The sequence below is a fragment of the Bos indicus x Bos taurus genome, chromosome 2, assembly GCF_003369695.1.
Source record: "Bos indicus x Bos taurus breed Angus x Brahman F1 hybrid chromosome 2, Bos_hybrid_MaternalHap_v2.0, whole genome shotgun sequence".
NCBI classification, from domain to species: domain Eukaryota; kingdom Metazoa; phylum Chordata; class Mammalia; order Artiodactyla; family Bovidae; genus Bos; species Bos indicus x Bos taurus.
In genome coordinates this window covers 134,912,061-134,934,042 of record NC_040077.1, presented here as the reverse complement: position 1 = coordinate 134,934,042, position 21,982 = coordinate 134,912,061, and the positions used below count along the sequence as shown (strand labels likewise).

The following is a 21,982-nucleotide window of genomic DNA, read 5'->3' as shown; positions in this document are numbered from 1 at the left end:
GGGGGTGCTTTTTCACACACCTCATACGTACATGATGTGAAGAACTTCTGAGTTATACTGTGAAGTGAATGTAGCAAGGTATGGAACACTGAGCAGTATAAAAGTGAAGGGAGGGGCAGACATAGGCTCTGTTGGCTTCGTGACCTGTAACATCTGTTTGGAAAGATTTAGAACCCGATGCCACTGGCTGCATCCACATTAGGGAACTAATGGGAGAGACAGGAGGAGGGGAACTGTTGCAAGCCCCCTTTTGAACTTGGACCCGTATGACTGTCATATGTATTCAAGAATAACCATCAGTTCAGTTCAGTCGCTCAGTCGCGTCCGACTCTTTGCGACCCCATGAATCGCAGCACACCAGGCCTCCCTGTCTATCGCCAACTCCCGGAGTTCACTCAGACTCACGTCCATCGAGTCGGTGATGCTGTCCAGCCATCTCATCCTCTGTCGTCCCCTTCTCCTCCTGCCCCCAATCCCTCCCAGCATCAGGGTCTTTTCCAATGAGTCAACTCTTCGCATGAGGTGGCCAAAGTACTGGATTAACCCACCCTTAAAACAGTCTTAAACTTCGCTGGTGAGCCCCGTGGGCTAGAGCAGGTGTTCTCATTTCTTGGCTCAGTGAACTCAGCAGAGATGCGGAGCTGCTGGCGACCTTGTGCAGCTGGGGTCCTTCGTCCGCTCTTTCCACCAATCCCTGCCTGCCCCCTGCTGGGAGCTGTTGACACAGCTGTGCTCAAGGAGCCCCCTAATCACCTGGGGAGGGGCGCAGCTGCCTGGACCACACCCCAGGAGTTTGCAGCTTTAACAGGAGCCACCCCCTAGTCAGTTTTGCAGCCATCAGAGCCCTGGGAACCACTGGTCCATCAATTACCACTTTCCAGGAAGCCCACACCGTAGGATGGAGGCCCCAAAGTCTAGAGGGGATGCCCCGTGCCCCTCTCCTGACCAGGGCCCCATGCACCCCCTACAGATCCTTGCTCCTGACAGCTCCCAGCTTAGTTAAGCCTCCAGCGCCAAGGCCAGGTTGACCAATCCCAGGCACCAGCTTTCCAGCTGGAGGCCAGAGCTCCAGGCAGCCAACCCCAGCCCCTGCACGTCTGCAGGCATTAGCTGCTTAATGAATTGGTGCTGCCCGGGCTCTGACCCCAGCTGCTCCTCAGCAGCACTTCTCCTCCCAGCAAACCTCCAGCAGCTGCTACAGCCTCCTTAGCAAGGGGGAGGGCCCTGGCCCATAAGAGGGGCGGGCGGTGGGAGCAACCCCTGGGTTGTCAGAGGTTACCGTGCCGGGTGGGGGTAGTCAGCCCAGAGGGCTGTGCCATGGCCTTCCGGAACATCGTCCCTCTGTCCCTGGACAGCCCAACCCACGCTGTGTGTGTGCTGGGCATGGAGATCTTCTTAGACATCAGCGGGTGAGGAGCTGGGAGCGGGTCCGGGCGGGGAGGCTGGCGAGGCTCTTTGCCTGGGGCGCCCTTGGCTTATGCGGGAGTCGGGGGTTAACTGCACGCTCTGTAACCTACCCCGCTGTCCTGCTCCATCTCAAGGAGCCGAGTTTGGGTTGTTAGGGCCTCCCAGTCCTGTTTCTACTGCTCCTAGGCTGTGGGGCCTTGGAGGCACGTGCCCTGCCCTCTCTCGGTCCCCTTCCCCATGAAATGGGGTGAGGGTGACCCCTGAGGAGGCTGTGCGGACTGATGAAGGAGGCTCCTGTGAGCTGGAGCTGCCATGGGAGGTGACTCTCAAGGCCCCTGCCTCCCCCTGGTCATGGCACAGACCTGCCGGGCCTTGCTTCTCCCCCGTAGGGAGCCCTCGTGGCTCAGACAGGGGGCCCTCCCCTCCTTGGAAGGTGGGCGTTCATGAATAAGATGTAGCTTGGGAACTTCCAGAGCATCCGTGGGAGGTGGGGTCTGGGCTGCAGCTTGTCTCAGGCCTGCACAGGGGTCCTGGGAGCAGGGCGTGGTGAGGGGAAGGCTGACATGTTAGGACCCAAAAGTGCCTTGACTGTGAGTTGGAGGGCCTCAGCAGCGGAGAGGCGGGGGGCACCCCCTCAGCTGGGCTCCGGGACGAGAAGGCGGGGCTCCTGTGCGCCAAGCTCTGTCTGCTCGCCCGCCCCCAGGTGTGCCCCGCGGGCGTGCGAGTCCTTCTCCGTGGACGCGTCTCTGGGGGTCGTGGTCCGCGTCTGCGGCGCAGACCCGGTGGAGAGCAGGGAGAAGTCGGCCGCGCCCCGCTGGCCCCTGTCGCGCCCCACGGACGTGCTGGTGGCGATGACGTCCCCCAACTTCGCCGAAGACGAGGGCAAGGTAGGCCTTGGGGTTGGGGGAGGTGAGGGCAGCTCTCCCAGGAGGCGCTAACAAAAGCCCTGGGGGCTCCCTCCTGACAGCTGGGGTTTCCTGAGCTCCGAGTCTGAAAAATTCAGAGCCAAATGCTTTGATCACATTCAGTGCTTGCAATCAACCTTTGACCCCATTTTACAGACGAAGAAACTGAGGCACAGAGTCAGGGAAGCACCCTGCCCAAGCCAGTAGCTGGCCGAGCAGGGATTCAAGCTCAAGTGTGTCTGTCTCCTGCATTCGTGCTTCTGACCACCGCACTAGCTTCCAAATTAGCTTTTTTAAAGTCTGGCCTAAAAGGTTTCAGCAGTAGGACTCAGGCTTTTTGGCTCAGGCTGGTCTCGCAGACATGGAGCCTCTTGATGAAACTTAAGAGCTACCACAGGTCCGATTACCAGGTCACGTTTCCCGAGGTCGGCGTTCCCTCTGTTCATGTGTGAGGAAACGGAGCCCCAGCCTAAGGGGGCAGACCCAGGATCCGAGCCCGAGCCCATCCTCTGGGCGGGATGCCGCCCTGATGGGGCCCGTGGCAGAGAGGTGGACTCTCAGCTCGAACGATGGGCTCAGCTAAATCTGAGCGGTTAGTGGTGGCTGAGTAATTAAAATCACCCGATGCCCAGGCCTCGGCCCCTGCCAGCCAAACCATCCCCTGGGCCTCATAGCTCCCAGGTGACTCCCGTGTGAGGCTGAGCCAGCACAGCTGAGGGAAGCACGTTTAGGACCCAGGGGCTCTTGTTGCCAGAACGTTCCAGAGGATAGTCAGCAGGGGGCTAAGCTGGGATGACTGAGAGGGAGTACACAGCACCCTCTACACCCGTGCCCAGGGCAGGTGACTCCCCAAGAGGCAGGTGAAAAAGTGGCTCAGTCATGTCTGACTCTTTGCAGCCCCATGGACAATACAGTCCATGGGATTCTCCAGGCCAGAATACTGGAGTGGGTAGCCTTTCCCTTCTCCAGGACATCTTCCCAACCCAGGAATTGAAGCCAGGTCTCCCACACTGCAGGCAGATTCTTTACCAGCTGAGCCACAGGGAAGCCCAAGAGACAGGTAGGACACTTATCGAGCGTCTCAGATAAGGACTGAGGCTGTGATGTGGCCCAGCTGAGCCCAGGGCGCCTGAGAAGCGCCTCTGCCCAGGGCTCCGCCTCAGCAGCACCAGGACTGAGATGCTTACCCTGGACTCCAGCTAACAGCTGGTTCTGTGCTTCGTGATGAAGGCCTGTGGTCAAGGCCAGAGCTTTCTCGAAAGTATGAAGACTCCTCTGCAAGCAGAGGTCGCTGTGAGACCCAGGACAGGCACCCCCTACCCCCAGCAGCCTCTTTCTGGGCAGCTTGGCCCGTCAGAGGCCCCACATCCTCACGGCCCATCTTATGGGGTCCTAGGAGGGGTGGTGTAGCGGGCAGGACATGGAGGGCAACTTAAAGCTTGACCTCTAGAGCTGCACAGCCCAGATCATAAATCCGGTTCCACCCCTTTTACTGGCTAATAGTTTAGTCCTGATTTCTCTGTCCTGTGGTTAGAGCCCGCCTGGACGGGCAGTGGTGAGGCCTTGGTGTGGAAGGGCTTGGTGGAGGGTCGTGGCGCATTACACCGGGGGTTTTAACAGCCCAGTCACCCTGTGCTGGCTCCCGGGAGACACTGGAAGCTCAGAAGCTGTGACATGAGACCGAAGGCAAACGGCCGGAGCCGGGTACGGGGCCCTGTCCCCGGCCCGTCCACTAATGCTCCGGGGGTCCTGGGGGGTCTCCACAGGTCATGATCTTCTACCACCAGCCAGACGAGGATGCCCCCATGGCCACAGCTGTGCTCCACCTCACAGGCATTGGTGAGTGTCCCCCGGCCCAGGGGGAATGGCAGGGGCTCTCCCTGTAACGAGACGCCCCTGTGGGCTCATTCGGTGCCCGCTTCCCTCAAAGCTCAGCCGCTGCTCTGCCAGCCTCACTCGCTCTCTAAGCAGAACACAGGCCGTCAGGACCCCTCGTGTTCACGTCCCCCAGCCACCTGTGTCAGGGCCCTACGGCCGCTTCTCTTAATAGTCGGTGATGTCTGGTCCCAAGCTGATCTTAGCGATGACAAACTCTCCCTCATTCAAGAGTATTCCTTCAGCAGCTCTTACTGTTGGAGCAAGCCACCTCCCCTCCTGCCCTCCACTGTATTCTTTCAAAAAAACTTTTGTTTGTATTTTGGGCTGCTGCGGATCTTCGTTGCTGTGCCGGGGCTTTCTATGGCTGCGGGAGCAGAGGCCGCTCCCCAGCTGCGGGGCTCGGGCGTCTCACGGCAGGGCGTCTCCTGTTGCTGAGCACCGGCTCTGGAGCTCAGGCTCGGTAGCTGTGGCCCACGGAGCTCAGTGGTCCCGCGGCATGTGGATCCTCTGGGACCGAGGATCGAACCTGTGTCCCCTGCACTGGCAGAAGAGTTCTGTATCACTGGACTGCCAGGGAAGTCCCTGCCCTTTTTTAGATTGTTCCAGAGCAAACTATTCCCTTAATAGAAACAAGTTGTGATGCCTGTTCTCTTAAGGAACTAGCTATAATGTCTGCTTTTAGACCTAATTCCATGGTGTCTTCAAACTCTGCCCCCTGCCTCTCTGCATCCTTAGCTCTTCCTCACCTTCCTCACCTTCCCTTGAGCCTGCTCAGACCAGATGCCCACCGCCCCAGGTACCAGAACAGCCTCTCCTGTCCTCACCTCAGTGGCCCACTCTCCTCCCTCTGGGCCTTTCTGCAGCATTCGTGACCCTGGCGGTCCTCTCTGGAGCCGTCTCACCTGGAACACTACAGAGCCCCTGTGCCCAGATCTCCTCCTCCACGGCTGCCCTTTCCTCCCCAGATTCCGGTTCCAGATCCTTCGTTGGCCACACCCACGCCCCCAACCCGCCTGGCGGAGTGCTGCAGGCTCGGGCAGCCCGTGGGTGACTCAAAACCCCCTAGCCCAGCGTCTCCCATAAACTCGGAGGCCTACCGGCCAGCGTAGCCCCTTGATTGTCTGAGCAAAGTCTCACACCGAATGACACTGGGCTGACTCCCCCTACCCCAGACGTCTCTTTCCTAATAGTCCTGGCGTGCGGCTCGATGGTAGCTCCGTCCTTGCAGCTGGTCAGGGCCAAGCCCTTGGGTTCACCCTGAATTCTCTTCCCCGAGTTGATTGTGAATCTTGCCGGGTTACCTCAAGTCTAGCTCAGGTCCAGCCACCCGCCGCTTCTGAAGCTCTGAGCCTGGCCTAAGCCCGGTCACCTCTGCCCAGGTCACTGATCAGCCCTTGGCGAGGTCCTCAAGGGGGTTCCCCGCTCCGTCTTTGATCTTCTGCAGGTCCAGTCTCAGTTCGGCCCCTAGAGAGGCCCCCTCTTTAGAAGGCTGTCTAACATTTCATCCAATCAGAGCCTGCTCCTGCTTGCCCATGCTCAGGTTAAAGCTGGCATCATCACTGCCCACGCAACCTACCCAGCCTGGCTCCAGGCTCCCTCTGACCCCTCTTTCTCTTACTTTGCTCATCCTGTTCTAGGTACTCTGGCCTCTGATCTTGGAACTTGCCCCCGTGCGCTGCTTATCCTAACAGCTTTTACCCCAGATTCTAAGATGGGTCACTTGTCTCCTGCAGGCCTCTGCTCACACTGAGGAGGCTTCTCTGATCTAACACAGGTCACTTGTCTCCTGCAGGCCTCTGCTCACACTTAGGAGGCTTCTCTGATCTGACTCTGAGACACCCCGCTGTCCCCTTGTTCCTGCAGCGTGTCACCATCGGACATGACGTGCCTTTTGTTTCTTCACCCCTTGCCACTGTGGTGTGTGCCTGGGCACACGCACGCATCCCTAAGATCAAAGCAGACAGGGCCTGTCTGTGTGCTGCCGGATCCCGAGAACCTAGAACGGTACTTGGTTGGCAACAGGCCTCACTGAGTGGGCGGCAGCAGAGGAGGGCTGTTCCCTTGGCCCTGACATTCCAGCTGAGAGAGAGCACCCTAGATGTCAAGAGCTATGAGCTGGGGTAAAGCCACATGGTAATCAGTAGGGTTGGAGGAGGGTGCGGGAGGTGGGAAATAAAGACCCAGGAGGAGCCTCTATGGTGATACTTGGCAGCAGGCTAGATCCTCAGCCCTAAAGGGGCTTGGAATTCCCACATACTGAGCCCTGGCTGTGACTCAGCGCCAAGAGTGTTCCTGATGTCTAGGGAGGTGGGCCTTCCAAGTAGGCATCACCGGGGAAGCAGCCAAGAGGCACAAACGGCATCGTGACCACAGTGCCCCTGTTCTGTGGGCCCCCGGGAGGTTGGGAGAGACCCACGGATGCCTGGGACCCTCCAGGCTGGCTCACGAGACGCCGTCTGTCTCTGAAGAACGGTCTTCTAAGCCAGCAGCCTGCCCCAAAGGCTGGAGGACCCTACCACCAGCCGGAGGCCACCCGGAGGGTCCTTGCCCTCAGCTCAGAGGCTGCGTCCGCAGGCCTCAGTGGCTGAGACCGCGTCCCCTCTGTTGCAGAGCTCTCCCTGGACGTGGACATCTACCGCAGCGGGCGCTTTGAGGCGGCCGACAAACAGGCTAAGGTGAGGCTGGAAGCAAGCGCAGACTCGGCCAGGCCTGGCCCACAGGCCCATTGTGGCCTCTGTAGTTCTTTTTTTTTTAAGATTTATTTTTTAATGACCATTTTTAAAGTCTTTATTGAATTTGTCATATTACTTCTCGGTTTTTAATGCTTTGGTTTCTTTTGCTGTGACGGCATACAGGATCTTGGCTCTCCAGTCAGGGACTGAACCCACACTCCTGCAGGGAAAGGTGAAGTCCCAACTGTTGGACTGCCGGGAAGTCCTGTGTCCACAGTGTCTCTATAAAATATATATATACACACACACACATATATATTTGGCTGGGCCAGGTCTTAGCTGCAACATGTGGGATCTAGTTCCCGAACCAGGGATTAAACCCAGGCCCCCTGCTTTGGGAGCATGGAGACTTAGCCACTGCAATGCTAGGGAGGTCTTAGTGTCTCTTAAGTCAAATTCAGTTCAGTCGCTCAGTCGTGTCCGACTCTCTGCGACACCATGGACTGCAGCACGCCAGGCCTCCCTGTCCATCACCAACTCTGAGTTTACTCACTCATGTCCCTTGAGTCTCTGATGCCATCCAACCATCTCATCCTCTGTCGTCCCCTTCTCCTCCTGCCCTCAATCTTTTCCAGCATCAGAGTCTTTTCAAATGAGTCAGCTCTTCAGGTGGCCAAAGTTTTGGAGTTTCAACTTCAGCATCAGTCCTTCCAATGAATATCCAGGACGGATTTCCTTTAGGATGGACTGGTTGGATCTCCTTGCAGTCCCAGGGACTCTCAAGAGTCTTCTCCAACACCACAGTTCAAAAGCATCAATACAAATCAGAACGGGTGGCATCAATTTCTAACACTTTCAAAAAATTAAAATGTCAGTAATTAGGTGTCACTAGGCTCCCATCCTAGCCTGGTCATGTAGCCAGGTAGGCCAGAGGGTCAGCTCTCTCCTCAGATGGAACATGTTTCCTCAAACCCACAGGGGCTTCCCCTATGACTCAGCCAGTAAGGAACCCACCTACACTACAGGAGACCCAGGAAACACAGGTTTGATCCCTGGGTCAGGAAGATCCTCTGGAGGAGGAAATGGCAATCCACTCCAGTATTTCTGCCAGGAAATCCCATGAACAGAGGAGCCTGCTGGGCTACAGTGCATGGGGTTGCAAAGAGTCGGACACAACTGAGTGAGTTACACTTTCCTCAAACCCTACCTCCTGGGACCCTGAGCCAAGGTTGGAAACTAGTAACCTACCTCTAAATCTTTGCCCTCCTCCCAGCGCTCTTACCTGATGCTACTGTCCCATTTTGTAGGCTCTTTGAGTTGACTCTGATGAAGAGTTCACCCTGGAGGAAGGCTTGACTCTGCCCTGAGGTGGAGCAGTATCTTTAAAGCTGAGGATGCACCTGGCTTTGGCCTGAACAAGTGTTCCTGTCTTCTTTACAGAAAACCTGGGTCTGGGGCCCTGGTGGCTGGGGTGCCATCCTGCTTGTGAACTGCAGCCCTTCTGTCTCAGGCCAGCCCGTGAACAAGAGCAAGGTGTTCTCCTCTGAAGGTGAGAACGGGCCTCTGACCGAGGCCCATCACCCCTCCCCTCCCTGGGCTCCGCCCCACCCTGCAGCAAACCAGACTCCAAGCTGACTCCCTGCTCTGGGCCTCTTGTCAATGGATCGAGCCGGTAACTGGGCAGGAAGGGGCCCGAGGCAGGAACACAGGCTCCGATGTCAGAAAACAAACTGCTGTTACTTCCTGGCCATGAACTTGAGTATGTGAACTTTCCTGGTTTTGTCTCCCCACCTGTAAAACGGGGGTCATACAAAGGACATCGTGGGGGCTTGAGGACTAAACAAGGACCTACAAGGCGTAGGCCAGACACTTCCTGAAAACCCACTTGTAGCCTGGGGGCAGGACCCTGAGTGTCCTGACAAAAGCCCTCTTAGATCTGGTCCTGATCTGTGATCAGGATGTAGATCCCAAGTCTCAGCTGTAGGATGGGGTGTCCTGGTTCACACCAAAGCTGGAGGGGAACCCCGGCTGGGCTGATGTGCCAGGCCCTGATCTAGGAGTTTGTGGGGACCCATCTGCCCCTTACAACGGAAAGGGTAACTGCCAGCCTCACTGGAGTAGGCCCCCAGGACGGCAAGCTGCCTGTGGCCATGTGGGAGGCGAGTGGCAGAGACAGTGACGCGGGCCTGGGCCAGGGCAGGAGGTCAGGGGTCTTTGGAGCTCCACTGTTAACACAAGCCCCCGAACCCCAGCCCTACTGCCCCCTCCACCCCTGGGGCTCTGGCCTCCAGAAGCCCCTAAACCTTTACCTTCTCTCTTGTTCAGAAGTAAAGAGTTTGTCCCAGATGGTGCTGAAAGTTCAGGGGCCCAGCTGCATTACAAAGAATTACCGGGTGGTTCTCCACACCTCCAAGGAAGAGTCGGAGAAGGCAAGAGTCTACCGGCCACAGAGTGAGTGAGTGTGAGCATGTCAGGGCAGGTTGTGGCCATCGCCGCCCAGGGCAGGGTTCCTGTCAGGTTGCTAGGGACCTAGGGCAGCAGCTCAGGGTCTGTTGCAGCCGGACGTGTGTCCCTGAGGCCCTCTGGCTGCCGCCCCCCAACCCCACGTGGTTCTAGAAACAGAGCCGCTGCTGTGAAAGCCGCCACTGACGATAGCCGATGTGGTTGGGAGACGATGATGCCAAGTCAACAGGAAAGTCTCGGTCCTCGGAGCCGGTCATTACGCCCTTGAGAAGAACAGTGGAGACACAGTCCGAGTAGAGTTTCCTGGTGGCCCAGTCGTTAGGACTTGGAGCTTTCACTGCAGTGGCCCGGGTTCAGTCCCTGCTTGGGGAACTAAGAACCCGCGAGTCATGCAGCGTGGCCAAAAAGCCAGTGAAACAGGCAAGCCGAGTGGACACAGGCCACGGAAGGGACCTACCGTAGAGGGACGTGTATGGCGGCAGTAACTGGCTGAGGGCTGGCACAGCCGGGCAGCGGGGTGGGGGCTGGATCTAAACGTGGCGGAACACAGCACATCCGTGTGCAGACGGGACCCCCCAATGGAGGTGGGACGTGGATTTAGGAGAAGTTACAGGAATGAGTAATCAGTACTCTGAATACAGGAAGTGCACGAGTTAGTGGACACAGAATAGTGTTTACACGTGCTGTGAGGCAGCTCTGACTGATCACGGCCTCAGAGGTTGCAGGGTGGCGGTTTCTCCAGTGGCTTGAATGCCAGGGTCTGAGGTCTCGGTGGGCAGCTGGCAGTGTGTGTGGGGGCGTGGGGGTAACGGGTCTTGGAAGACAAGGGAACACCAAGGGCAGTGAAGGCTGGAAATGGGCCCGTAGAAAGGTCTGAGGCTGGGATGAGAGTGTGGGGAGCCGAGAAGACTGAAGAAGGTGCCAGCTCTGTTTTGCAGGGGGCGTCTGAGCTGTGAGCCTTGACGCCGGCGTCCAAGGCGGTGCAGACCTCGAGTTCATTGAAATAAGGTGGCAGAAGTGGACTGGAGGGTCTGGTCTCTGGTGGAGATGGTTCCCACCACGCTAGGGGTAGAGACAGCCGTTGCTGGAACAGCCCACGGAGGATGGTGAGGGGGTAGTCGGGTACGGGGGGGAAGGCGGCAGGTGGCATTATCTGAGAGCATGCCCGTCAGAGGAGTGGGAGTCCTGAGGAATGAAGAGGTGGTCTAGAAGTGCCATCGAAGATCAGAGGGCATCTGCCCCACCTCCAGGCCAGTGGTCCACGGAAGGTAGGAGAAAGCCGCACGGTTCAAGCAAGTGCCTACTCGGTGCCCTGGGGCACCAGCTCTAGAAGGATAAGCGTGTCGCCTGCTCCCAAAGCCCAGGGCGATGGACAGAAAGCCAAGCACCGAGCAGGGGCTTGGGATGGAGGTGGGGAGGGCACAGGGGAAGCCAGGCTGAGCAGGGCCAGGCCCGGGCGGACGAGAGCAGGACCGAGCAGGGGCTTGGGATGGAGGTGGGGAGGGCACGGGGGAGCCAGGCTGAGCAGGGCCAGGCCCGGGCGGACGAGAGCAGGAAGGGCCTCCAGGCAGGCTGAGCAGGGCCAGGCCCGGGCGGACGAGAGCAGGAAGGGCCTCCAGGCGAAGGTAACCGCTGTGGCTGGTCCTGCTGCCGCCTTATTTTTGTTTTAACTTGGCCTTCTTGGGTCTTTGCTGAATCTCGCAGGCGCTCTTGCTGTGGTGCGTGGGGGCTGGGGCACAAGGGCTCAGGAGTTGTGGCATGTGGACTTAGCTGCTCCGCAGCATGTGGGGTCTTAATCACTTGACTGAGGATTGGGCCGGCATCCCCTACCTTGCAAGGTGGATGCTTAACCACCTGGACGCCAGGGAAGTCCCCGGCTGCTTTTTCTGTGTGACGCGGATGGTCGTTAAGCACCTGCCCCCAAAGGGGCGAGGATGCCAGTGAGCCCAACCCCCCATTTAGCGGCCAGTTTATAGGGAAGCCCACGGGGAAATCGGCTATGCTTCTAGATGTGAGAGAAGGCCCCAGCAGAGGGGAAAGACCCAGGGGCGGGTGGCCACACCCCAGCCCCGCAGGCAGACGGGAGCAGGGGCCTTGCGGGGACGTGGGGGAGTCTCACCCCCTCACGGCCGGGCCCGGGCCAGCGAGGAGCCCCGCAGGCAGACGGGAGCAGGGGACATGGGGCAGTCTCATTCCATCACGGCCGGGCCCGGGCCAGCGAGGAGCCCCGCAGGCAGAAGGGAGCAGGGGCCGTGAGCATGCGTCCCCAGCGCTGGGGTGGCCGGCTGGGCCGCCGCACACCCTGGCCAAGCCTGCACCGGCACCCCTAGTGCCTGTGACGAGGCTCTTCTGAGCCGCCTGGAGCCCGTCTGCCTGGGAGCCACAGCCCTGCTCGGTGATCGCTGTTACAACCTAGAGCAAGAGGCTGGTGGCCCGGGCCTGGGCCCTGGCTTGTACTGGATGAGGCTCCCAAGCCTGTCTCTGAACAGTCTTTCACCTTGAAGACTTATAACACTCTTCCCAAGTGGGTCAAAGCATAGAACCACCATGAGCCTTCACTTCCTGAAGGCAGGTGTTTTTCTGAGTCCCAGCCCCCGGCAGCTCTTTAAAGAGCAATTGGCCCTCACTGATGAACAAACATCTAACTATTCATTAAGCCCCAAACGCCAGGAACCTAGGGGCACAGCCAGCCCGGGGCTCCCAGCCTGGCTTCTGACCCGAGGAACGTGACATCGGGTGTGGTCTGCCCTCCTTTCCTTCTAGATGATGGTTCTATGACCTTCGAGTTGATTCTGGGGCCTGAGCAGCACGCCTACACCTTGGCGCCCCAGTGGGATGAAGTGAAGGGCACCTTGAGGGAAACCTTCTACGTTGAAGCCTTAGAGTTTCCATCCGCCAGCTTCTCGGGTTTGATCTCCTTCTCGGCCTCGCTGGTGGAAGAGTCTCAAGACCCGGTACGACCCCGCTAGTAGCCAAGCAGCCCTCGGGGCAGGGACTGTGGAGGAAGGAGACCTCACACAGCCGGGCAGAAGATGGGGGCACGGTGGGGCCGGGGTGGGTGTGCTGAGCTGAACAGCTAGAGGCCTCGGGGGAGGGTGGGCGGGAGCCAGGTCTTCCATCGCAGCGCGGTGTAAGCGGGACCTCGTCTCGCACTGCAGCTGGTCCCAGAGGCCGTGCTGTGCAAGGACACAGTGCTGTTCCGGGTGGCCCCCTGCATCTTTGTCCCCAGCACCCAGATGCCGTTAGAGGTGTACCTGTGCAGGTAGGAGACCCCGGCAGCCGGGCCGGGCCGCTTCCGTAACTGCTATGTCTGCGGCAGGGCGGGAAAGGGCGACTAGACCTCCCACCAGGAAGGCGAACTCCTCCCCCTGAGACGGTCATCCAGGGCTTGTTTGGATACTTAAAGAAGGGCTGCAGCAGTGACCACGACGGTCCCCGCCTGCTCTTACTAAGAGGCAAACAGCAGAGTTCCCCATAGGATCGAGGGCTATAAAGCCAGGTATTAATAAAGGGACAGAGGGTAAGGCTGGGACTGTTCCAGCAAGGAGGCATGAGCTACCAGGAGACGGTGGGGAGAGGGGGCGGGGAGGACGACAGGCGAGGTGGACAGGGCTGGGCGTGCTTAGGTTGTAGCCTCTGAGGCTGCAACAGACCCTCAAACACTGGGTTTTTTTTTAATTTGGTTGTGCCGGGTTCTAGTTATGGCATGTGGGATCTAGTTCCTGACCAGGGATTGAATTCAGGGCCCCTGCATTGGGACCATGGAGTCTTAGCCACAAGACCACCAGGGAAGTCCCAGGAAGGCTGTCTTTTTTTTTTTTTAAGGGAAGCAAAAAATAATGGTAATGGATAAGATCCAGCGGAGAAAGGAAAACTTAATGGGGCAAAGAGCAGACAAGTCACATGGCCTTAAATTGCCAGCCCACCCACTTTCTAGGAGGGAAAGCGGGACGCACTGATGGGAGGAAGTGTCAGAGGTGAGAGGCTGCCTGGCGCCAAGGACCTGGTGAAGTTGCCACCTTAGAGACTTGCCAGTGTGGGGTTTCCCCAACTGTTTTCAGTAAAGAGTTCTAGAGAAGAATAAATACAGAACTAAATCCAACCAGGGTGGGGGTTTTTCCAGGCAGATAAGCCCAAGGAGAAGGACGAGCATGTGATTGTTATGGGGCATCACAGACTCGACGTAGGATATGGAGAAAGGCGAAGACATGGGCCGATGGGATAAAAGCGGTTGAGAGCCAGGCATCCCGGTGAGGTCGAGCTGCGGACCCAGGGAGCAGACCGAGTGAGGGGAAGATGGAGGTGGTGGAGCGGGACGGCTGGTCTTGGAGCTGGGGAGACCACCGGGATGGGAGGGCAGAGATAAGACCTTGTCAAGTCCAGGATCAGAAGAGGTCCGGTGGCCTGGATGTAGCATCTTATGGCAAGGACCTCCGTCCCTCCTCCAAACCCAGTGGAGGGAAAGGATAGAAACAGCTCTGCCGTGGAAGGGGCTGATAGGGGAGTAGGGTCTGCTGAGGAAAGCCAGGCTTCAGAATGAGAAGGGAGGAGGGCAGAGCTTGAGGTATTCTGACAACAGATATCCAGGTTCCGGGTGTGTCTTTGCCTTCTGTATCTGAAGACAGAAGTTCACTCACAGGAGGCATCTGCTGAAACTCTGATCTGAAGACTCGCCCGTGGGGGAGGTATTCAGGCATGGCTTGACCCAGCCTTGCCACAGATGGTGTGCGAGCCTGGGGCTGCATCTCCCCCCCAGCACGCACCTCAGACGTCCCAGACCTTATCAAGCTGCTCCGTTCCCTGTAGTCTTGTCTGTATAGAGCTGAGAAATAGGTTCATTTGGAACACGAGCATGGAAGAGCAATTCAAGTTTTGGATCTGGAGTAGACTCCAAATTGTTTACACTTCCCAAGGGTGACCGTGCTGGCCTTCAGTTCATGAGGACCTGTTTGTAGAATGGGGTGGTCTCAGTGTCCGCCTCAAACATCTTCATTTCTCTCCAGCACTGAACGGGGGCACGCTGTGGGCCTGTCAGCCTGGGGCAAAGCCCCAGGGGCAGATAAGGCCTCGGGGCTCAGCACCCAGACCCGACCCCCTTGTGAATATGACAGCCGCAGGGCCATCTCAAGGGGGAACTCGGCTTCTCGAGGGAAAAAACGCAGCCTCTGTGGGGAGAGAAGAGACCACCCCTGGGTAGACTGAGGCAGTTCCCAGACTGCTGGGCAGCGGGCGGAAGGGACTGCAGGGCAGGGACGAGCCGGTCCTAGGACCCCAGAGCAGAGACTGACGGTAGTAACTCTTGATCTGACTTCGCCGTGGGCTGGGCAGAGTGAGGCTGGGGCGGGCACACCCTGGGCGTGCTAGCCGGGGCTCCATGAGTGGGGGGACAGCACTCTGCCCCCCTCGAGGGCAGGGGCACCCCTTTCCTCTGGGACTGAGAGGTCACGGCAGGTGGGAGAGTTTGGCGGCCTCCCCAGACCGGCGCGTCTCCCGTGGCAGAGAGCTGCAGGTCCAGGGCTTCGTGAGCACGGTGACGGAGCTGAGCGAGAGGAGCAACAGCCAGGTGGCGTCCGTCTACGAGGACCCCAACCGCCTGGGCCGGTGGCTCCAGGTAACAGCCCTGTGGCGAGGGGCGGGGGCGGGCCCAGGAGCGACACACAGCAGGCCCCGCCAGCTTCACTCAGCCCCCCGGCGGAGCTAAGCCGGCCAGGGACGGCCCTGTGCTCAGCGGGGGCCGAGATGAAATGACCTGCCCAAGCCCTAGCCACTAAGGGTAAAGCTTAGGGTCCAGCCTCCTCCCCTTCCGGAATGTTCATGTTCGGGACCAGAGGACACACAGCCCTAAGCCCCAGGTTTCCGAGGACCTGACATCTCCAGCTACAGGGTCCAGCTCAGCCCTGGCTGAGCACGAAGTGTCGAGCCCAGCCTTTTGAGGCCCGGTTCTCTGCTCACAAACGAGCCCCGCTCTATGTGGCAGAGATGAAAGAATACCGACCTCTGCCCCGATCTCACCTCAGCAGAACTCTAAGTGCTGTGAGAGCGGGAAAGCGAGACGATCGGATGAGTTCCTAGATCAGCCTCGGGGCTGTGGGTGCTCACGACGATCCTCAAGCTGAGGAGGCAGGGGCTGGCTGTGCAAAGGTTGGGGTGGGGGTGGGCTGGAAGTAGGAGGCCTTCGGGCACAGAAACAGCTGACATCCACCCCGTGTGGAACAGAAGAGCTGGTGTGGCCAGACCAGACCCAACAGTCGTCAGAGCTAAGAGCCGAGTTTTATTTATTGGGGAAATATTAAGCCAAGTTAAGGAAGGGGAGAAACCAATCCCAAGCAAGGTGACACGGAAAGATATGAATCAGGGGAGTTGAATACTCTGACTTAGGGTTTTAAAACTTTCTTTTTGGCTGTGCTGCACAGCACGTGGGGTCTTAGTTCCCTGATCGTGCCCCTGCAGGGGAAGCGTGGAGTCTTTTAACCACTGGGCCAGCAGGGAAGTCCTTGACTTAGGTTTTGAAGAGACCCTCTGGTTGAGAAATAGAGCCAACCTTAGGAAGGGACAAGAACAGAAGAGACGCTGATTGGAGGGTCTTGCAGTCATACAGGCAAGAGGCCGTCAACCCCAGGTGGCTTCACCTGAACAGTCCCAGAGAGGAGTCCGCTGGGAACAGATTTTGGAAATAAAGCCAGCGAGGTCTGTTCATGGACTAGGGAGACGAGAGGAGGAAGAATCTTGGATGACTCATCAGGGCGACTGGTCAGGGAAAGCCCCCAAGGCAGGGGAATGCCTGAGCAGGGTTTTGAGGGTGGAGCAGGAGTTTGCAGGAAGCCAGGGGGAGTCTCTCTGGACCCAGAGGGGGCCCGGGTAGAGGGAGCATTGGGAAAGGAGCTGATGGAGCGAGAGAAACTCACCCCCCATCTCCCTGTCTCCTCCAGGATGAAATGGCTTTCTGCTATACCCAGGCTCCCCACAAGACTGTCTCCTTGGTCCTGGACACCCCTCGGGTCGCCAAGCTTGACGATTTCCCCATGAAATACTCACTGGTGGGGGCTCGATTTGACTGATCTGAACTTGGTCCGCCTTCTCGGGTCTGGTGCCTGCCGGGAAGCGATGGGTGCCGGGGAGAGGGCCCTGGTGGTGCCTGGGGGAGGCGTTGGGACTCTACCAGGAGTCTGGAATGGGTAAGACGGAGGCCTGAAGCCCCTGTCTCCTGACGGCCACCCCGGCCGGGTCTCCTTCCAGAGCCCTGGGGTTGGCTACCTGACTCTGCACGCCCAGGACCACACGGTGGCCAGCATAGATGTCATTGGGAAACTGATGGTGTCCCCCCCTGTGAAGGCCCAAGGAAGAGAGTACCCTCTGGGCAGGGTCCTCATTGGCAGCAGCTTTTACCCCAGGTGAGGCAGGAGGCCAGGTGGTGGCTGCCTTAAAACCAAGGGGAGGGACCCTCAGAGTTCGCCTGGATCCACCTGATTCCCAGGGGACTCAACGGGTCATCTGCTCTGGGCCTTAACCCATCAAGTCAGGCCCCCTGAGTCCTCATGTAGGAGACTGGCGGGAGAAAGGCAGACGAACCACTCATTCCGAGTGGCGATTTCCAGGGTTTCAAAGGAAGCACATCACATTTGGTCGGCCTGTTGACCCAACAGGATGTACTGCCACAGGCGGTGTGGCTAGATTTCTTGGTGGCTGTTCATCTGTTATAGAGCCAGGAAATACTTGCGTCCTGGGGCTCAGTCTTTATCTAGAATCCCTTGGCTCAGTCCTGAGTGGAGCCAGAGTAAAGAATTTCAATTTTTATGGAGGTGTAGTTGACTCACAATGTCTTAATTTCTGCTGTACAAAGCGACTCAGTTATACATACACGTGTTCATATTCTTCTCCATTACGGCTTATCGCAGGATGTCCAATGTCGTGCCCTGCGCTGTGCAGTAGTAAGGGATTCTTAATAACCACCGTCCCCCGCCACGGCCTGGCCAATGGTTAGCGCACCGTATTACCTGAAGGTTGCCTGGCTCTCAGGGAGCAGTTGGCCGCCAACCTGGGCCACACCACCCCCGGGGCTATTCTTTCCACCTTCCCTTTAGCAAGGACTCCCGGAACATGAGTCGGAGCCTCCAGGACTTCCTCCGTGCCCAGCAAGTCCAGGCCCCGGTGGAGCTCTTCTCCGACTGGCTGATGACCGGCCATGCCTGCGAGTTCATGCGCTTCATCCCCGCACAGTACAAGGTGGAGGGTAAAAAGGTCTGTGTCGGGGGCAGGCGGGGATGTCTCCCGCCCTCTTCCGAAGACTCCTGCAAGCTTCCTCCTCCTCTGTTCCCCAGGACTTCCGGCTGCTCCTGGCCAGCCCCAGCTCCTGCTACAAACTGTTCAAGGAGAGGCAGAAGGAGGGCTATGGAGATGCGATGCTCTTTGAAGGGCTTAGGAAGGACCAGCTCCTTTCTAACGGTAAGGGAGCCCCTCGGGCCCCTGTGTCCTTTCCAGACGGCCACCTCCGCTTTGTCCCTCCTGATGGAAGGGGTCCTCAAGAAGCATGGGAGCATAAAACACGCCATCTTGGAACGTCGTGTTCCCTTTCAGGGTAATTCTGGTGGTGTTAGGGCAGATCAGCCAGAAACCCTGGGGCAGCTGAGAGGCTGCTAGGATATATGCAGCGGGGAGCTTAACACACGGGCGGCGCGTGCTCCAGGGGGACAAACCAGATGCTACCAACGCCAGCGTCTGGACCTCCCTGGGAACGCCGGATCACGTATCTGGGCGTGGGGACTTCGGGTCTCTGGTCGCCCTTCAGGAGGACGAAGTGGGCGGACTGGGGCCTCTGCCTTTTGGGGACCCGGAAGGGGAGTGGGGTGCTGCTGTCGTTCAGTGTGGCCTGAGGACGGCAGCTTTAGCGCTCCAACTGGGAGTCTGCTAGAAACGCAGAACTTCAGACCAGTCTTTGGGGTGGGGCTCAGGATCTCACTGTCTGAGGACTTGCGCAGGCGACCTTGAGCACGAACTGCCTATCACACACCAGTGACCCTGTCGTCTCAGTTGATGGCAGAACTGGGCAACTGAAGAACAACGTTGAATAACGCGGTCAAGACCACAGGCGGCAGGCAGCCAGGTCGGGAGGCAGGGGGCGCCCAGGCGGGCGCGGGCTGACGGCGCCACTAACCTGGCCCAGACTGCCTGCCTCACAGCCTGTGGCAGGCTCCCCCACTCCAGCCAGGGACGGAGGGGCCGGCTGTGGCGGTGGGCGTCCTCCTTGGCCTTTGACGGACCCCACTGGGTCTCCAGCTGTGACATTTGACCTAGAGTGGGCCCCTGGAGACGAGTCAGGCCACCCGCCACAGCCCCTGGCTGGCATGGCAGCCTGACTAGTGAGCTGTCCCCAGGACAGGAGTCTGCCCAGCCCTGGACCACGGTGCCCACCCCTGACGCCCAGCCTGCCTGCCCTCTCCTCCTTCCTACAGGGAGGGAGGCCATTACCATCAACCAGCTTCTGGCTGACGAGAAGATGAGGAAGCAGAATGACTATGCAGAGGTACGGACCAAGGATGGTGGGGGGACCTGCTCCAAAAGGCAGGGGAAGGCAAGGACCACCTCAGCAACGGGTCCCCAACTGCACAGTGATAACTGACCGAGCATCACGCACAACACCCGACTCTAGTCCTCACAGGGACCCTATGAAGTGACCTTGCCTTGTCCACGCGATGGCGAGGCTCAGAGCTGATGCCAGTGAGCTGGAGACTGGTCTGAACCCCAGGGTGGCCCAAGTCAGCTAGTGTTGGACCAAAGTCGGGGCTCTCTCAGCACCCCCAGCTTCTCCAGGAAGCTCTGAGCTCCAGAGCACCCCGGGGCCTTCTCGACTCTTCCTGGATGAAACTGCCCGGCACCTCAAATCTTTGAAAATGCGAATCATGAGCTGTGAGAAGCGGATGTCCCAGAAAGTAAACAACCTCCTATGGGGAAGCTGGGGCCTGAAGGGCAAGGACAGGCCCAAGGTCACCCGTTAGCACAACGCTGCTTGCCCCACTGAGTCCTTAGGGCTCCCAGCCAAGGCATGCACTGTGCTGTGACCTTGGAAGCAGGGGAAGCTTCTGGGCACTGCAGGGTGGGCAGCAGCCAGGTGGGGGTCCAAACAGCACCCCTGAGTCCTTGTGACACGCACCCTGGGCGTAGGGTCATGAGCCCTTTGTCATAAACCTGGGAGGTGGCTCAGGCGTTGGGTATTAGCTGGTCTGGGGAGGGACGTGCCCGGCAGTCCACTGCTGGTGTCCGTCTCCCTGACAACGACCTGAGGACCCCTTTTGCCCTCGCCCAGGTCCCCCACTCTAGCCAGGATCAAAGCCCAGGGGGCCCCCACGTTACCATGGAATTGGGACTAGGAGCCGGCCCAGTGCTGACGAGCTGGCAGATCCTGGCCTGAGAGACCAGGCGTCTGCGCTGAGCCCCGCTGCAGAGGGCCGGGCCCCTGCCCACAGTCACTGCCAAGGAGGCCAGCTCCTCGGTGCTGCGCCTGAGCGCCCTCCCTTCCTGCCCCCATCCCCTGCAGAAGTGTATCCATCTGAACCGCGGCATCCTCAAGAGGGAGCTGGGCCTGCAGGAGGAGGACATCATCCCCGTCCCACAGCTCTTCTGCCTAGAGCACATCGCCAACGCCCCCCCCAGCGAGCAGACCAAGAAGCTCTATGCCCGGCCCTACTTCCCCGACCTGGTGAGGGCTGTGGGCTGGCTGGCCTCGGGGCTAGACTAGAGGAGGGGGCCCGCAGACAGGGGTGCCTGAGAGGAAGGGGCGGCCCCCCATTAGGGGAGACCCCTGCAGGGAGCAGGTGAGCGGGGCCCATCTGCTGGCCACAAGACCAGACAGTCTCTCTCGTGGGGTCTTCGTGCATCTGCAGCACCCTCCGATTTAGAACAGGAATGGGGCATTTGGCAGTGTGGGTATTATGAGAGACCTCTGCTAGGCCAAGCCTCTTCCAACCGTGGTCTACACCTGACCTTTCTCTTACCACTGTGACTCCTGATGGAGGCGCCTAAAACGATCTGAGACACCTGTCAATTTCTTAAACTCTAAGCCCTGGGGACGCAGGACCTGCATTCAATCGCTAATGGTTCTTTTTACAAAACCAGGGAGGCCCTCTGGGCGTGGAATATAGGAGACTTTCCTGGCCCGGGGAGAAGGGAGGTGTGGGTAATGGTGGGAGAAGCTGTGTTTGAGGAAGAGACGCTGGAGTGTGAAGTGGACAGAAGTCCAGTGACGAAACCAGGGGTAGAGAGCATCCCAGCAGAGGCAGGCGAGGGGACACAAACGCGACTGAACGTCCAGGCAGGAGAAATGCAGTACAGGGGGCCGGGGAAGCTGCGAAGCTGGGCCCCGGCCGGGCAGGATCTGGTCTTGCTACTGAGAAATGCAGGAGTCACTGGAGGGTTCAGCGGAGTGGGGAGGTTTGCTCAGAGGGATGAGCAACACCTGCCTGAGCACAGGCTCGGGGAACGGTGCGCTGTGCTCGTCTTTCCTAGCCCAACCGCAGACGCAGCTGCGTTTTCCCTGCACTGAACCCCGTGGTCTTCCTTGAAGCCTAGAGAACTGGGGGGCTTTTCCTCCACGGCTCTGACCCCTGTCCAGGCCTGACCCACCTAACCGCCCCCCGACAGCTGGAGATGGTCGTGATGGGCTTGAACCTGGGCATCCCCAAGCCCTTCGGGCCCCGGATCAATGGCACCTGCTGCCTGGAGGAGCGGATCTGCCAGCTGCTGGAGCCGCTGGGCTTCCAGTGCACCTTCATCGATGACTTCGACTGCTACCTGACCGAAATCGGAGACTTCTGCTCCTGTGCCAACATCCGCCGGGTGCCCTTTGCCTTCAAGTGGTGGGGCATGGTCCCGTAGACCACGTGAGCGCCGCCAGCCCCGCCCCGCCCTGCGCAGCATGCAAGGCCTGCTGTCGCCCCCCGACAGCGTGATTCGTGCTCTGCTCAGGGGCCCCCTTCCTCTCCCTATGCGTCTCCAGCTCCCCGTTGCTCAGTGGTGGCAGCGCTGGCAGCCTGAGCCCCTGGGGAAAGCTTGGAAACGGCCTTCAGTGGAGAAGTTACTGAGGGCCCAGTAAAGTCCTAGCTGTTCTGACTGCACTTTGGCCGTGACCTCCTTGTTTGGGGCGGGGGGTGGTGGGGACAGGGACTAACCGCTCAGGACGGAAAGTGAAACAGCTGGGACACCCGGGGTCAGGCTGCCTCGGAGCTGCCTGGAGCAGGAAGTGGCTCGGCTCGGGTCACGGTCATCTTCCCCAGTGGATCTTGATGCTTGAACCGCACGTGAGACTCTAGGCTGGGAGAAGGGAGAGGGCTCCCCTTTGGCCAGGTGGGAGCTGCTGGGGGCCAGTCCTAAGGAACTGACCCTGGGCCTTGTGGACAGGGGGCTTCAGCGAGGACAGGCTCGTCTCCTGGGTGGGCAGGTATAGCCTCTAAAGGGCAAGCTGTGCCTCAGTCCCTAGGAAGCCTGAAATGTCCAGGAGAGAGGGGCCCACTCCTGTGTCCACAGCATGAAGATGCTGAGGTTTAACCACAGCTGCTCCTGCCCTGCCCCCCTGGAAGCTCCAAGCAGTCCAGACACTGGGAGTGGGGTGGGGCCGACAGGAGGGGCTGATCTGAGTACAGAAAGCAGCTGGCATCTCAGGGAAGG

At 59.0% G+C, this 21,982-nt stretch overlaps 1 protein-coding gene across 1 annotated transcript; it reads left to right on the top strand.

Annotated features, from left to right (window-relative positions):
• The first annotated feature begins 1,206 nt into the window (after positions 1-1,206).
• On the top strand, positions 1,207-21,432 carry PADI6 (peptidyl arginine deiminase 6). Its single transcript, XM_027522237.1, has 16 exons — positions 1,207-1,409; positions 2,111-2,294; positions 4,079-4,151; positions 6,801-6,865; positions 8,303-8,411; positions 9,188-9,313; positions 12,089-12,279; positions 12,484-12,587; positions 14,825-14,936; positions 16,255-16,362; positions 16,562-16,716; positions 17,407-17,563; positions 17,644-17,767; positions 18,775-18,845; positions 19,857-20,018; positions 20,960-21,432. Exons 1-16 carry the CDS (start codon positions 1,318-1,320, stop codon positions 21,191-21,193), a joined length of 2,067 nt encoding a protein of 688 aa, XP_027378038.1. The 5' UTR covers positions 1,207-1,317; the 3' UTR covers positions 21,194-21,432.
• Positions 21,433-21,982: the final 550 nt, after the last annotated feature.